Genomic DNA, 18,084 nt, shown 5'->3' with positions numbered 1-18,084 from the left:
AAAGATTGCAAAATATTTTATTACCTAAATTACCTAAATCTTAGGTAGAGGAACAAAGAAAAGGCCATAAGGGGAAAATTGCTTTAGGATCATATGAAAAAAACCAACCAACCAATGTTATTTGCTAATTTCACAAATGTCTTACCTCCTGCATACATGACAGCCAACATTATCGATGATATCCAAGCTATCTCACTATATGATGTGTGGAAGATCTCTTGTATTTCTTTGAAGAATACTGTGATGGCTTTGGGGAAGGCATAGGAAAATCCAATGGAGATAAAAGCCCCAAAGACCACAACCCATCCCCAGCCTCCATCAGGAGGTGGGTAATCTGGCGCTCCTGCTGCAGGTGGCATTTTTTGGTCTCTGTCTCTTCTCCAACTAGACTGAAAAACAAGGAAAGAAAAAGGATGTTAATTTTTTTCCCCTTTTTCTCCATATCAAACTACAGTATTCAAAAGTCATCTGCAGGGATCATAAAGAATCCCCAGAGCAAAGACCAATTTCCGGCTTTCATGGGACCACAGAATGAGAGTAGCTGCTTCTAGAAGCAAAAGCTGTTCTGCAAAAAAACTTGTGGCAAGAATATTTCCAAGAGCCTAGTCAATATGTGGCAACTGTTACAAATCACTGATATCAGTCACTGAAGCTGTATTTGCAATTAGTCACTTATTGCAAAGTGACTAGTTTGTGTGGGTTGATTTACGTAGCTCTACCATCTACAGTGTGGAGAAAAAACAATGGAAAAAAGTTACACCTAAATTATAACTAAATGCTATAAATAAGTGTTAGTGAGATTTATTGGTACCACAGCAAAATCATCAGCAACAACAGAAAGGAACAAATTGCAAATATCTGAAAAGCATGTTCTAAGGAGAGATTTCTAAGCTAAAATTCCCTGTGTACCCATAAAATAAATACACAATATTAAAATTCCATGTTGTACTCTTAAGATTTTGGTATTTTAATGATGATAGTACTTGCAGGAACAAGGTGGAGCTTGATGGTACTAATTTTGCTCTTTCCACGGCAGAAGACATCAGGAAGCCTTTCAGTAATAAACCTCACAAGCTTTCCACAGCTCTTCTCTAATTTAGAACTGGCCATAAGAGCTGCCACCAGAATGATACCTTACAGAGGTTCTGAGAGGTATAGCCAACACATTCGGGCAGCTCAATACTTGCAGGAACAAGGTGGAGCTTGATGGTACTAATTTTGCTCTTTCCACGGCAGAAGACATCAGGAAGCCTTTCAGTAATAAACCTCACAAGCTTTCCACAGCTCTTCTCTAATTTAGAACTGGCCATAAGAGCTGCCACCAGAATGATACCTTACAGAGGTTCTGAGAGGTGTAGCCAACACATTCAGGCAGCTCAGGAAATCATAGGAAATTCACATAAAAGGCCTGAAATAAATTTTGTATTGCTAATATCATCCTCATATCTAAAACTCTAAGTTTTTTACATTCTGCATTGCCTTTTTAGAAAATATGTAGACGTGAAAACGCATTATTTTATTTCTGAGATTTTTTCCCACTATCAAATCCCTTTATTATTAAATGCTGAACTGGAGTCTGCTGTGGTTTTTTCTGTGTAATCCAGCCTACACAGACAGTATGAACTGCAAATTCTCCTTTCCTCCCTGTTTCTTTCTTGGGCATTTAGGCAACTTATTACTCTATTGGTCTCCTGCCATACTAGTATTGAAAACTGTGGATGACAACAGTGAGTAGGTTACTGTTATGCTTATGATTACCAGCAAGTCTCTACATGATTTCTTCTGTGCCACTTACAGCATATTCCAATTTCTCACAGTAAACTGCATTAGCAGTGGGAGTGAGATGATTACCTTAAAAAAACCAAAAAAACCAACTGTGTCAGCTTATACTTATCTCTTGGGATACTGCCTGGAGTACTTTCAGGGTAAATGCCGTGTATCACTGCATGCAATATATTCCACAAAACAAGCAAAATGTTGTTTTTAACATAACCTATCACTAGGTTAGCCCTGTAATAGAAACCCAGTGTACTTATGATTCTCCACTTCACTGAAGCTGACTGTAGACATCAGCTACAATCTCATGTAGCTGCCACACCTCTAGGGAAAGCTAAATCAATGACTAAAACATCTGGCTTTTAGGCAAAATTTTAAAAACCCAGGTAGTTTGGCTTCTGCACATATAACAGAGATTTCCTGCAGGCAGAATTAGGCATCTATTGCTCTGTACACAGAGCATATAAATCTTTTTACATGCATGTCCAGAAAGAACTTCTGTTATGTACTTTGTTTCTGCTTATTCTAGTCTCAGTTTAATATTAGTTCACAGAGAAAACAGAGAGGAAAACCTGGGCCTGCCACTAGAACAAGTTGGACAAACAGAAACAATTCTGGTCGCTGAGACTTAACTTTGTCAAAAGTGTTAAATGCTACTTTGTTTTTGATAATCAGGATCCATTAGAAGAAAAGAGTATCTCAGAAAGCCCACGATCACACGGAGCACAAATAAAAATGATCAATTGCATGTTCAAGAGCACAAACCCTCAAATTTGCCATAAAAAGCAGAATTCTGTTTCTGTGAGTTAAGTGCAAGTAAACAACAACGTTTGCTATCTATCCCAGAAAAGCTGTTTTTCCGCTCATCTGAGAATACTTTTGGTTGTTTCATGAACAAAAGGTTAACTATTGTTTTCTTACACTTCAAGGGCTTGAGCATATTTGTTTTCATACTTAATATTCACATGACAACACTTCTATCGCTATTACAAATTTTCGTAATGGCAAACAACATCAACATATTGCTCTTCATAAAAATGGAAGGGGTTTATCAATTTACTGAGGAAGCACTCCTTTTCCTAAAAATAATACAAAAGCACTTTGAAAAATCACAGCCACCACACATTAGTCAAAAGAATGTTGAAGGTTCCTGAATGTCACTAATGAATGGTTTGGAGAGATCCCGCTATATCCATCCCTTTAGGGTAGAAGAACAGGCTCTGACAGTTCAGTGCTTTCCTCCCTTCAAAAGCTTCACAGTAAATTATAGGAGCATTAAGGAGAGAAGCAAAGGGACATAGGCTGCTCCTGTGCCTTAGCCTAGAGGCAGACTGGTGCAAAGGCCACTGCATGGTCCTGTCTGCCAACCTACACTGGGCATTACGCTGTCACAAAGGGACTGGATCATTGTATCTCACACCTCCTGTTTATCCCATGAAGTAGAGCTAAGAATAGTTTCCCTGATATTCCTTTATGATCATCATGGCAAATATTAGCTTCAGTTAATAAAAGGTGAAGAGGAAAAAATGATAAATATATGTTTGTACCAAGATGAAAATAAGTATTAATTTTCTCACAAACATTAAATCCAACATCTCAAACATTCCATATATGCTATGGAGCTAAAGCAGTATTCTCCTGTAAAATCTGCACTTAATATCCTTGAAACTGAATCCCCTAAAGAAGTCTAACCCATTAATAAACCCAGCTCTAACCTAAGCCTAACTAGTAAGATTTGGGTAGTATAGGTAGTATTAAGACAAGTGTAAAATCCACTAGCAACCAAAAACACCCCAGGATTTTACATGAGTAGATACAAATGTTGATAAAGAAAGAAGCAAAAGATGAAGGAATGAAGCAATGACAAGCAAAATGCCTTTTCAGAACTTTTAGAGGTTATTATGGGCTGTGAAGAATAAAAAAAAATATGGTAGAAATCATAAAAATAAATATGTGTGATGATGTTCACGTGAAGGACACAGTACCAGACCAAGATAAGAAAAAAAGAAACAGCACTTGAGTAAATAAAGGTCACCACCAGTGTTTTTAGTCAGTCACATGAATTCCATCATGTGCCTAAAACTAGCAAGGCAGCATTGCTTGTACCTATGCCTTTCAAGGCAAGCAGCGGCCTTCCCTCTCCCAGGGAACCAGCAGGGGAATAGTGACTAGAGTGGGTCCTGAGTGAAGCCATCAATCTCACCTCTTGCTGTCAAATATACAGAGATTGCTCAGCCCTTACATACCCTGAGTCAGATGTGCACAAGGATTTTCTAAGCTCCCTCTAGTTCCCATGTATAAATCCCATTTATGTAAGCAGTGAACAAGAACGCAGCTTACTGTAAAAAGAGCTGCATGTGTCTGCTAACAAATAGGGGAGAAACAAGACAGGGGCACTTTTATAACATCTGATACACAACATTTTTATTGCAGTTTTCAGCACATTTGAACTTAATTAGGCATATGAGAACTAGTGAACAAAAGAAAGAAAGAGAAAAAAGGAAGGAAGGAAGGAGGAAGGAAGGGAGAAAGGAAAGGAGTGAAAGGAAGGAAAAAAAGGAGAAAGAAAAAAGGAAAAAAGCAGCAAGCAAGCAATAAGGTTAAACTAAGAGCAAATGCTACAAACAAATAATGTATCTTGATATTATGCATTGCAGACTTCAGTCAGGTATAATCAACCTGTTCAAACTGCTCATGCACCTACCAATACCTCATTAATATTCTGCCATTGCCAGCTGCCTGAATCAGCTATCAGCACAACAGCTTGTCAAAGACCCTTCTGAGAAGGGTTTATATTGTTCTCTTTTTTACTGAGACTCTCATTTTACTGTGAGTTTTAGTTTTGTTTTTCTGCAACATTAGAGTAACTTTGTTTTTCTGCTTGCATTTTGCCTGCCTTGTCCTCAATGTGCCCCATCATCACTTGATTCAGCAGCCACTTGTCCCAGAGTAACAGAACTGGCATGTGAAAAATCTGTCCCCAGTTGCTGTAGGATAGTAGGAATAGTTGGCATTTGTGTACTGCCCTCCCATTCCACTCAGTAAGCCAGGAACTGCAAAAAGCTTTGCAAACTTGAGCACAGTTATAACACCCCTGTGAGGTGACTGAGAAATGACTTTTAGACATGAGAAACAAATGTGGTAACAGACTGAGTAACCCTAAGTCTTGTCCCAGATCAGAGCTGGCATATGGACTAATGTCCAAATAAGATGTGAGTTATGACTGAGATTTTTAACTGTGTTTTTTAGAATCTCATTAAGTAGCAAATGCAGATTATTTGTACCTCTTAATACTACAACTAGGAGCTCAGGTGGGGTACAATGTTTGCTTTATAGGTTTGAATAGTCTGCTGCTCCAACTTAGCCTTAACACATGTTAATTACACTGCTGTATTTGAAATAAATGCATTAGAAAATAATGAGTTAAATAAGAATTATAGTCTTATAAAAGGTCCTTGCTTAAATGCTGCAAGTTTTTCAATTTTCATGAACCGCTATTTTAATGAGTTCTAAGCAGGATGGCAGAACAGCAGGTACCATCTCATCAAATGGCATGGCCTCACCAACATTTTATAAGCTATTGTCATGATTCTGGGAACAACTTTCAGACTTTGAAGAAAAACGTATCTTGTTAGTTTTGTGAGAAGGCTTTGCTCCTACTTGTGACTTTTTTTCTTTTGGAGAAAGGGAGGATGCGTAAAGACTCTTGATTGTAAGGTAACAAGAGAGTCTGTTCTCTGCTTTTAGCTCTAACTACTCAAATCTGGAGGCAGTGTAGATCCTAAGGAGGTCTGGTACCTAGCCTTAAAGAACAGGCTAATTGTTCTGAAAGGGGAAAATAGTTTCCTTTTTGTCTATATGCAGAGACTAAGGGTTGTGTGATAAATAAAACCCAGGTAGATGAAAGATGCACTCACAGTCTGATTTCACTTCCTTTTTTCCACTAGGGTCTAATCTTCAGGACAAATACACCCTGTGTGAGACAAAAACAACTAAAAATGCCCAGGCTAGTTAGCATTTTAGAAAGATGCTGGGTTTTGTAAAGTATCTTCAACAGGCTTGGATCTAAGGGTCATGTCTGTAAATGCTTTCCAGACCACTGTATGACAATAACTTACATATAATATATTAAATTGCATTTACGGGGCTTATATTAGGATTTGCTACTCTTGCTAAAAGTCTAAACAAAAATAATCCCAAAAATCACCATTCTTACTTAAAGCCTATTTCACTTCATTCTTTAACAGCACAATATCCAACATTATAAAAAATATATCTACAGGTATTTTAAGTCTAAAGTTCCAGCTTATTGAGAAAAAAACCTTTTTTTTTTTCTTGAAGAAAAGATGAAGGAACTAGTTCTAAATATTCATATTTATGAAACAAATATGGAGTTATTTACTGTTAAGAATCAGTGCAGTGCAGTGTACTTGTCATCCCACTGCAGCAGTAACAAAACAAGTGTTTGAAACAGTGTGGGAAAGTAAGAGCCCCTCACACATCCAGGGCAGACATATTCATATCACTGTTCCAATTGTCTAGGAGGTTGGCAGAGGCAGGCTTCATGGAGGGAAGCAGAGAAGAGTGAGAGGCTCATGATGTAAGATAAAATTAAATGAACAATCCCCATAACTCTTTTTTCTTAGGGTCTAGCATTTTAATGGACTGATTCTTAGGGACAGCATCAACTGGGCAGATAATTGGATGTTAAATCAAAAACTGTTTGCTGAGCTATACAAGGATGATTACAGATGTGAGTTCCTGATGGCTGTGGGAATATTCACAGAATCACAGAATATGCTGAGTTGGAAGGGACCCACAAGGATCACTGAGTCCAACTCTTACCCCTGCACGGGATACTCCAAGAGTCACACCATGCACCTTAGAGAATTGTGCAAACGTTTCTTGAACTCTGTCAGGCTGGTGCTGCAACCACTTCCCTGGGGAGTCTGTTCCAGTGCCCAACCACCATGAGGGTGAAGAATGTTTTTTCTAATATCCAACCAAAACATCCCCTGAAACAACTTCAGGCCCTTCCCTCTGTCTGTCACTGAGCACCACAGAGAAGAGATCAGTGCCTGCCCCTCCTCTTCCTCACAAGGAAGTTGTAACTGCAATGAGGTCACTCCTCAGTCTCCTCTTCTCCAGGCTGAACAGACCAAGTGACCTCGGCCACTCCTCACACAGCTTGCCCTCAAGGCCCTTCACCATCTTTGTTACCCTCCTTTGGCTCTCTAATAGTTTAATGTCTTTTTTATATTGTGGTGATCAAAACTTCACACAATATTCCAGCTGAGGCCACACCAGTGCAGAGTGTATGTAGAGGTCTAGTTCACTTTTACAAAGAAGACTGAAATAAAGGCACATAATCTAATTTCTTTCTTCCTCTTAGAGGACTCAAAATACAGTTACTAACACAGAAGTGAGTCTTATAAGATACAGCCCTATAAAAAGCAAAAACATATAAATTATGCTGTTAGTGTAATTAAAATTCCATTTGCACTAAGGCCAAAGCTATTACTAAGTCAGTAACTAAAGTGAGTTTTTTACAGTACTGGAACCTCCACCTGAGAAAATTATATTCTAAATATATTGGAATTGTTACATCACTGAAATCAGATCTGCAGCATTGCTGAGTCAGTAGTGAGATGACTAATGTAATTTGTCAAAACTAATATTAATGCAGTATTTATAATTAATTTGATTTTTGTTGGTGGGTTTGGTTTTTTAGTTGTTTTTTATTTTAAACTTCTTTTGTTGTGCTGCCACATTCTCCTGGGAAATCATTATCTGTATTCACAGTCACAGTCACGAGTTGGACTTCCATTCATCATGTCTTCTTTTATTACCTTTTTTCATTGATTTTAAGGGAAACCTATATGACTGGCTTACTCTGGATAACTCAATACCTAGACGACTAGAGTTAAGTGAAATGAATTCCAACTGAAGTGATTACAGTTCTGTTTTAATTACTGCGAAAACACAGTCAATAGAATATCTAACCTAAAGAGGTTGTCACTCCACTCAAATTGAAGCACACTGAAATGAACTGTTGATGGCTAAATTTAAAATGCCAGTGATCCAGTCTGAAGAATTAATCAGATATAACAATAAGTTGATTGAAGTTGATAAAAAATTCTGCAGACCTGAAAAAAAAACAAACCACCAAACTAATCAACCTTTCAACAAAATGCAACCCAGAACTTTCTTCTGCCATTAAAGAACTAGTTTTAATAAGCTTAGCTAAACTTTCCTTTATAAGTCAAAGTCTTAGCTCCCTACACTGCAACAGTATTGATAAACTTATTAATTAATTTCTAACCACTTGTACCATCTCTCAAATTCTAGCACTACTCTCTCATATTTAAGTATGGTAGTTACCAGCTTTAAAACTTACAGATCCTTGGTATTTTAACTCTTTTTACACCAATATTGAACATTTTTTTGGTAATATTAGCCTTTCAACTACATCAGCACACTCATCTTCCCCAAAACTCACACTGAATAAATGTTTTAAAAAGAAGACTTCCCAGAATAACAGAAGTCATGTAAATTTGGAATGGTATGCTTGATATATATTTTGAAGAGTTCTGATGTTTGGAAGCAAGGTTATATATTCATGCATTTGTAATATTTTATAAATGGAAGAACTAAGGTTTCAAGTCAGTGTTAATGGAGTTGTCTGCACAGCTGTTGCACATTTTTTTGATAAATAAACAGCAAAATCTTTCTAAAGCAGCAGATTTTCCATTATCAATAATAACAGATACTCATTTTAATACCATTCTCTCAATACTAAGTTGCAGGAAAAAATATCAGTTATGGGAAAAGCTAACCTATACTTAGGCTGCACCTAATATTTTCAAAATCTAAATTTGCATCTTTTTACATAAACATGTAATTTGGAGGTGGAAATATTTAATTCATTTATTGCTGAAGATAATATTCACATTCATCTGTGAGCTGAATATTTGACATTAGGAAGATTCAATAGATTCCAATTGAAATTCTGCTGACATTAATTCCTGTAAATTTTATGAAAGTTACTCTGGACTCTTGCACTTAGAATCCAACCCTTGGCTGTCTTCTCTGCTCCAGCATTATGGCCCAGTGGGTTTTTTGTATATGTCCCACCACTTGTCTAAATCCTGGCCTGAAAGAATCATCTCACACATACTGGGAAAATATTTTTCTTCTATTCTCGTGCAACACATGACTCCCATGGGTGGAAATAGTTACTAATGCTTAAGCCTCAGTGACAACTACTTAGATTATATAATAGGAAGTAAACTGATCTGGATTTTTTTCCTAAGAGCATATGACGGGGAATATATAACAGGCCAAGGCTGGAAAACAACTCCAGATTGCAAAAGTTTATACAGGGGTCACATTTCATTTATTCCGGCCAGTGTGGAAATTGTTACTAGTTTAAGAAATTTTTCTCTATTACTAGTAAAATGGGCAAACTTAGGAATGCTTCTGATGACATAGTCTTTTAGAAGTGTGAACTAGGAAAGCTAATGAATTATAAATCATCTTTTAGCAAAGCTACAGTTATCTTATGTACTTTATAGAAATATAAGTAAATCAGGCAAAAATGAAAAGGGCAGAACTACCAAAATTTACAATGAGGAAAATATCTTTTAAAAAAGAAATTACTTGGGGACCACTGCATCTTGAAAAAGCAGCAAAATTTCTGCTATTCTGAGTACCCAGTTTAAAAACCTCCCCAGGAGTTAGGTCATAAGAAGCTGTTCAGTTAATACAGATTTTAAAAGTTGTATTAGAGTAGAGGAAGTATGCCATCTATTTGTATAAAATAAAACTAAAAACATACAGATAATTGAAACTGAAAAATCCAATTGATTCAGCTGTGCCTGTAAAGGCTTAATGTGTGACCTCTTTCTGCCAGTGAAAGTTAAAATGTGAGCCACTGATTCCAAACAAAACATAGCCAAAAAGTAGATTAATCCAAAAGTTGTTCTGGAATTACTAAAACATATTAGGTTACATATTTGGTTAGCAGCAAGAGAGGAAGGAAGGCAGGAAGAAGCAAGAAAGCAAGAAAGCAAGGAAAGCAAGGAAGGAAAGGAAGGAAAGAAAGAAAGAAAGAAAGAAAGAAAGAAAGAAAGAAAGAAAGAAAGAAAGAAAGAAAGAAAGAAAGAAAGAAAGAAAGAAAGAAAGAAAGAAAGAAAGAAAGAAAGAAAGAAAGAAAGAAAGAAAGAAAGAAAGAAAGAAAGAAAGAAAGAAAGAAAGAAAGAAAGAAAGAAAGAAAGAAAGAAAGAAAGAAAGAAAGAAAAAGAAAGAAGAAAAGGAGGAAAGAAGGAAATAAGGAAAGAAAGAAAGAAAAAGAGGAAAAAAAGAAAAGCATTTTTAGTACTAAATCAATGTGGCTTTGCAAATCAAAGTGGAAGAATTGTACAACGTCAACATTTTCCTCATAGAGATGTCTAACTGAAAGTTTTTTCAAGCCAGAGACACTAATTTTCATTAATTTTCGTTTCATGACCAGTGATAGCCATGGCTCTGAAAAAGCAACACGTGACAGCAAGGTATGTTCCCCTCTCCAACTGTTTCCAGTTCCTGGCAAATAGATAATCACACAGGTATGCTAACATGGTGCTCATGCTTGGGACCAACTGGGAGCCATCCCTGAAGATGCAGTTGCCATTTCTTCAGCGCAGAAATCAGATGGTAATAGCACCTTGAGGACTGTGCAGGGGAATCTAACTTCTCTAACCACCTATCATCGAAGTTAACAGCTATGTCCAGCCCACTCAACTTTCAGCCTGTCTTATGCTGACATTTATGCTGGTAAGAGATCATAAAAGAAAGTCTACTCCTATTTAATAACCGACAACTTTGAGCAAACTGCTACACAAATGGGGAGGCATACATTTACGTGGGACAGTGTAGTATACACAGATACCAGATACACTTGCCGTCTCTTGATGACTGAATATGGCTAGTAGAAACAGAAAAGCTGTGTTAGCTCAGTATCCCATTGATTCAACTTGGCTCTGTTTGAGTATCATGGCATGGTGCTACACAAAATAAGTACACATATGATGTTTATTTGTCCAGTCTGCAACACGATGATAAAAATATTCATTTGAAGTATGTACCAAAACTAATATAATTTAGGTAGTGGCAATATTATAACATAAATAAATACAGGGAAGGAAGAAGCTATGATTGTATTTGATTTCCATGGGAAGGAAGAGGATGTTTAATTACAAACTTACTATGTACTTTGTCCAAGTGTTAATGAGATGACCTGCTGATATATATACAAAACAACTTTAAAGACCAAGATGGTTTGATCAAATTCTGACACGTACTCCTCCACCCATTGTAAGAAATTGAACATGGGGAGATCAAAAAACCTCTCTTGATTATTAAAGAGGACACTTTTTCCTAACACAGAAAGTACACAACACCCAAAGAGTACAACACACTGCTGCACCTCTTAGAGAACAGTTCTACAATGCTACAGCAAAAACAACCTTCAACTAATTTTCAACAGGCTTTAGAATTTATCAAGGATTTTATGTAAATCATATTGTTTATACATGTATAATTTGCAATGTTTTTACTCTGCCATTTACTAACTCCTCATAGAATACCCAGAACATATGCATGAAAGCCATGGTTCTGCTCTGGCACAATGGCACTGAAAAGTTGTTTGGTGCTTGTCAATACACTCAAAGAGATGACCAACCACTGAAGGATGTATGAGAAGTGCTAGATCTTTCTGAAAACCCTCCCTTTTCATGCTGACATCAAGAATTTCTGAAGAACCTAGAAATCGATTTTTTCCTGATTTTTTGGTCATATTTTCCATATTCAAATTTCCCATTATAGATTTTCCATTTATTCCCAGCACCATTGATTTAAGTTGATACCATCTATTTTCCATTTCATTTACAATGAGAAACATAAGCCTTTTGGAACATAAGCTTTTTGACCAGCTATCTCAGGCTGGTAGGAAAGTGCTCCTTTCAAACGTTAAGAGGAACTCTTTTTCTTACTATGCACAATCAAAACAGGCTACTGCCTGGGTTGCAGACCCAAAAGGTAGACCTGAAAGATGAAGCCCTGAAGTGCAACAGCCTGTTAGTTACAGGATATGAACTTGCTAATGCATTAGCTGTGTTTTAGCTAGCAAATTTCTCATTTTGCTTGACAGAGAATATGGGGTAGCATTGCTTCATTGCTCAAAAGCAACCTGATAAATCCACTACAAGATTCATTGTTGTTGAGTTATGCTGGACTCTTAACTGTGAAACTTCTCCCATGTACCAAAATGGTTTGCTCTACATAACCCCTCTTTGCCAAAGTCATACCTATGTAAACAGACCCACAAGCATCAGCTTTTACATTTCTGCATCATCACAAGAAAAGCTTTACACTTCAGATTATTTTTCTGCAAACTGAGATAACATAACACTCCTTATTCTCATTCTTGAGTATCTAGAATAGAATTAAAATCCTCAAAAATTGACTATAATAGCTATGTAGAAACAGTAGTAGAGTTTACAAAAATATATATCAAATGAGACAAGAAATAAAAAGATCTCTGTGGCATTTGCATCCTCCCAATTAGCAAAAGGGCACAGGAAAAAATGTTCACAGAAGACACTAGTTAAGCTACATTTATCTGGAAGCTTAATAAATCAAGAGCAAACCATATCCACTGTAGGGCAATGAGCACATCAATATAAGAAATGAGTCTACTGTCCCTTTCAGGACAGAAGTTTCATCAGTTCAGAGGCAAAACACTGAGTTGTGTTTTTCCTTGTAAAAAGCAGATATATACACGTTTGGTTGTTCATGATACACGTTTGGTTGTTCATGAGTTCTACTGAAGGCCAATGGACTCATAAGAGTTTAGCCAAACTTTCTATATACAAAATTATTTGTAACGCATAAAAACACGTACAGCACACTCCACACACCTATTCATTTTGTCTTGATAACAAGAAAAAGAAGTGGCAGTGGAGTTGTGTAAATCTCGAGGTTTTTCCTTGAGAAAGCAATACAATGCTGGGATTCAGAGCCTAAGCATTATAGTCCCCTGAAGACCACTTTCAGTCTTCAAGACAATAATATTCTTCTTTGTGTACAAAACAACTCTGGAGTTTATGTGTTTTGCTAAAGTCTTTAAAGACATCTCTTTTACTTATTTTCACGGAAGTCTTAAACTATTATCTGCCTATGCATAAGTATGCATAGACTATGCATACACTTCCTATACATAAACTTTCACATACAGCCCAACTGACTTCAAAGGGGAATAAATGGATTTGAACTCCATTCAAGTTTTATTTAGCTAGATCCTTTCTCAGTCAATAGCTGCAGATGAAACAATCACTACCTTCTGGGATGACTGGGTTTAACTACAACTTTGTTTCTTTGCAGATTCTTCTCCAAACAGATTTTTCAATACTTCTCTTACCTCTCAAAATATTACTAGATACACTATGAGGTGTTCCTGTGGGGAAGTTGTTATTGTTGTAATCTGATTCAAGCATAATACCTATTTGCTATTCAATCTTAGCATTATTATTCCATTTTCGTGACATTTTACAATTTGAATATTAAACATGGAATTTGTGTCTGTCCTTTTTCTTTTCTTCCCTTGAAGTTAAGCATTGTGAGATTCATCAGTCAACAAAATGTTTATATGAGAAAAGAACCATTGTGTAAAACAAACTCTGCCCGAATGAGGCCCAAATAAATCTGTATGGCTTTTATGTGTAGAAAAAGCATGGGTTGTTTCTTTCCTTTTTCCCTAATATAACTTAGTCATCCAAAAACCATGTCTGTAAAACACCACATGCATTTATTACACCCTTTATATGATGAAAGAAGCATGTGATGGAAAAACATATTTGAGGGTTTCTGCCTGTGCATCTCAGGAAATGGTAAAAAGCACGTAGATGATAGCACCTATGGAATGAAATTTCAATGCACAGAGTTTTTCATTTGGCTTTTGTAGGAAAAAGTGTGATTGGCCCCTGCATAATAAAGATGTCTGTTAAAAGATGAAGCACTGATAAATCTTGAATTTTTAGGAAGTGAAAAAGGACAGTAACAGAATGCACCTGTTCAGATTTCCAGAGAAAATGTCAGAGAGCAAAAAGATGAAGTAAAGAGTGTTGTTTTCACCTTCAAAATGTGAGTAAAGCAGTAACTCCTCTGCAAAACAAAACAGGATTTTGAGGTGGGAGTGCATGAGATGTCATCTAGCTCTGGCTATTTATGAGTCTTTCAATTGGCTCTAGCTTCTATCTGTTCTGCATCAGACCCAAACCTGCTTTGTAGGGTTAGCTGTATTCTTGCATACATTCCCAGTCAATATGCATAACAAAATAGGTATTATTACTACCCATGATAGCTGAGAATATTTTAAATGGTAAATTAACACAAAGTACTGTTTAATTTCCACCAATCAAAAGAAAACCATCACCTTTTTCTAGCACCATCCCTAAATAAAACTATTTTTTCATATGCCAGTTCATAGATTTTTTTATAACTATTAAAAGGAAAAAAAATAGAAATGTAAACATGATGTACAAATTCTGAATGTAAGTGAATAAAATGTTTTCTAATACAGACTTCTTCAGTGTTATTTCTGGAAAAGACAGAGTGGGGATTCCATACCTTACACACCAGTACAAGCAGAGCAGAAGAGCAATAAGATGTAATGCAAAAATCTGATTTTGAATGATGGTGAACTTTTAAGTACTGTTGACACTTTTCACACCCCACATTTGAACATGCAGGTAGGTGGTGGTTTCTAACAAGTGGATGTTTATGTATCTACCTCCTTCAAAATAAAACATGAGTGCTCACTGAAGTTAAAAAAAAAGCTCCCTTGAACTTCATTTGGATTTGAAAATTATTTCTGATCTGGAAGGTTGTCCCACAAAAACAAAGATTAAACGTTTTTAAACAGAAGAAGTACTCTAATAATTGAATTGTTCTTAGATATAAAATAGAATGCACTTAGAATATTTGTTCTGTTATACTGAATTTGTACTATTAGAAAAGCCAAAACCAGACCTACAATATAGTTCTTAGTAAGAGTACTTGACCAAAATTGTGACCAGAAGCCCTGTAAGAAAACATAAATACAAAACCAATCAAACCAGCACTCCTGTCATCTGAAGTTGCATGCCTTCTGTGATCCAGGAAAAAAATATATTAAACAAAGCAGTCACCTCCTTTGAGGCACATAGGATAAAATTTCATGTAAAGCTAAAGCAATGCTTCAGTAGATTCAAGGTTAAGACTGAGTGATTACTCATTAATTCATGCTAAGCAGACGTGTTTCAGACCAGTGGCATGATCACCTAATATAAATTGGTTTTTTTAAAAGAGCTCTCGTTTCTCCTTGTTGTTGTGACCCATCATGATCACCTAATATAAATTGGTTTTTTTAAAAAAGCTCTCGTTTCTCCTTCTTGTTGTGACCCATCCCACTGAGGGGCTGGGGCAGCATGATGCCAATCAATCCCAGCCCCTCCCCTGGATCGAGTTTCCCAAAGAGCAGACTCAGAGGGTGGGTCGAGGGGCGGCTCAGAAGCTTAAGCCGCACCCCCTGGGCAGTGCCCAAGTCCAAGCCGCCTCCCCCGGTTCGGGAAAATTCCCGGTTTCTCGGTTGTTCTCTGGTTCTCTCGGATTCCAGCCTTCCGAGCTTGTTCAGGTTGCGAAACTTCTAGCAATAAACCTGCTAGAAGCCAGACCAGAACAGCCTCTCTCTTCCTTTGTCTCTGAGCTAACATGAGCTGATACCATCGGCTCCTGCCGTGTTCCCTCTGCAGAGAAGCCAGCGAGCTAGCCCAGCCAGCAGCTCTTTTCCTGATGCCGAAGTCGCTTCAGCGACGCACAGAAGTAACGCAGCTGGGCTCTCTCTGACCTGGGGCACGCCAGAGCTCGTGCCTCGAGCACAAGTACTGCCTTATATCCTGATTTCTTAAATATCAAGAAAAAAACACCTTCTAGAAGAAAATACTACATCTGTCTGCATTTCTCATTGCTATGGGTTGCTTCTAAGTCAGTGTTGTAAAAGGCTATTCTGTCCATTATCTGAGCCTTGAATCACCCATGGTCAACCTCGTCAACACTTTTATATCATTCACTGAAATTCACTGTATTTTGGTTTCTGCATGAGGAATGCCTCCAAGGTTCATTGGAAAATAAGTTAATGCAAATACTGTGGAATTATTTAGTGTCATGTTTTTTTGATGATTATGATAAAAACATATTTACAAGTTAACGCAGTTTGAAAGAAAATCTTTATAAACAGTATCTTTCTCTAAAAACCTAAGACAGTGAAATAGGACAATATCCTTTGTCAATAATGATTATATAATGTCAAAAATCATTCAAAATTGTGAAAATTACTTAGCCATAGTAATGATGTTGACATAAGCTAAACAAAAAGGTTGTACTCAGGCCTCTCACAATCACATAAGAAAAAACCCCCAAACTTATCATTATGTCTTTCACATACCCAATATATCTACAAGTCTTTATGATGAAGTTATGCATAGCTACACCTTACTTTAAGAATTTTTTTCGTCTGTTAACAGAGCAAAGTGATGGTTTATTCACTATAATATATCCTACATACCTGCTCTGATGTAAAATAATGCAGTATCACACTGCCATTTGCTGCCAAGTAACTACAGAATCATTGGTAATTGCCAATAAAGCACTTGAAATAAAGTGCTTATTTAAGCACAGCAAAGATGGCTCTAGGGCATATTTGCATCATGGGACTGACATAAAATGGCTCCCATACAATTTGAGATGGAGTCTTTATCCATATCAATGACAAAGAAAGATGTATTTTACTAACAAATCATTATCCAAAATAGAATTATTACCTCCATTCCAGAATATTACACCTCACAGAAGAATGTGCATAAAGATAAATTTAAATATAATAATTGGTCGTAGATTTTTGTTTTATCTGGACATCAATGCTGAGTAGCTGAAAGTGAAAAATATGCAGCCTTTCTGAAAAACAATGTTTATTTTATTAATAGGCTGATGTACCCAGCACAGGAAACACGGAGCAGAGAGATGTACTGAGTCTTTGAAGGTGTACATCAGCTCTTTCTTTCTGTTTGTAACATAATTACACTCCGGTATGAGCTGATTAGTTTGTATCAAGTTGACTGACACATTTAATTCCTCCTTTTTTGAAAATTCTTGCTTTTTCATAAATTTCACTTCATTTTTTCTTTCATCTTAATATGAATTTCTCATCATCTGTACTTGTGAGTGTACCAATAATATTAAGTATACACCTGACTATTTTTAACTGTACCTAACATATAAGCACAGTCTTCCAGTCAAGGCAATGACTTAGGTTTCTGGTGACCTGGACCCATTCTCTCATTCTGCATCAAACTTTTCTTGTACTTTTAGGCAAGACTTTCATGTATCAATTTAACAAAGACCTTAATAACATGTATACATCCATTTGTATTCCAAACAAAACATTTAGGCTCAAGACCTTTGCAAGCTTGTTGGCTGCAGTTGTCTAACACCTGTAGAGGAAAGGCAGTCCCTTCAAGAAAACTTAAAGTCTACATATCCTCCAAAGCGGCAATTTTTCCTGCTCAGGGTACATTTTGCTAGTACTTGTATTTTCAGCAGCCAAGGAATATGAGAGTATTTTCTTCAAAATAGAACAATTTTATCAAGATCAACTGAGAATGTCCTCCTGAATAGTCTCAGAATTAAAATTCTCTCCTGAAAGGTGTTGCGAAGTCCTCTTTTTTCCCATACATGATTTGTCCCAAATTAAAATGTTGTCAATCAGATTGTTGTTTCCCCTCCCCTTTTAGCATTGTATATGCCCTGCTCAGTTTGTCAATCCTCCATATATACCACCCCTTTCTCCTCCCCTTTTCTAGAAAGCTCTTCACCCCTCAATGTCCCATTGGTCCCTTTGAATTTCTCCCCTCCCCAAGCTTGCTCTCATTGGGTAGCTGTGTACAGCCCCGCCTGTGACCCCTCCCCTTCACTTCTTCTATTGGCCCTGAAGTTGTTCCTGCCCCTTGCCCCACCTTCCTTTAAAATCCTGTGTAACTGCCTGTTTGGAGCTTTTCAGTCCCTGGTTCCCCTGAGGGCAGTAAACGGCCTTGGATGCTATACTGGAGCCTCCTCTTCCTTCTTGCCTCTGCCTTTGTGCACAGACCACCTAGTGGGTCAAGAGCTTTGCCCAGCGCAGTGAGACCTGTACCATCCAGATCTTAGGAAGCTGACACTGTGGGCTACCGGGCAACT

The 18,084-nt window shown here is 37.1% G+C and overlaps 1 protein-coding gene across 1 annotated transcript in view; it reads right to left on the bottom strand.

Annotated features, from left to right (window-relative positions):
- Positions 1-18,084, bottom strand: part of SLC16A7 (solute carrier family 16 member 7) — a 65,973-nt gene that overhangs the window by 37,262 nt on the left and 10,627 nt on the right. Inside the window, exon 2 of the mRNA XM_008632778.2 lies at positions 146-389. Within this exon, the coding sequence (XP_008631000.1) occupies positions 146-359 (214 nt within the window). The 5' untranslated portion in view covers positions 360-389. The remainder of the gene's footprint in view (positions 1-145; positions 390-18,084) is intronic.

Source organism: Corvus brachyrhynchos, unplaced genomic scaffold, assembly GCF_000691975.1.
Source record: "Corvus brachyrhynchos isolate BGI_N302 unplaced genomic scaffold, ASM69197v1 scaffold32, whole genome shotgun sequence".
In the NCBI taxonomy this organism is placed as follows: Eukaryota; Metazoa; Chordata; class Aves; order Passeriformes; family Corvidae; genus Corvus; species Corvus brachyrhynchos.
The sequence above is the reverse complement of the archived record's forward strand: the minus strand, read 5'-3'. Positions and strand labels throughout refer to the sequence as shown.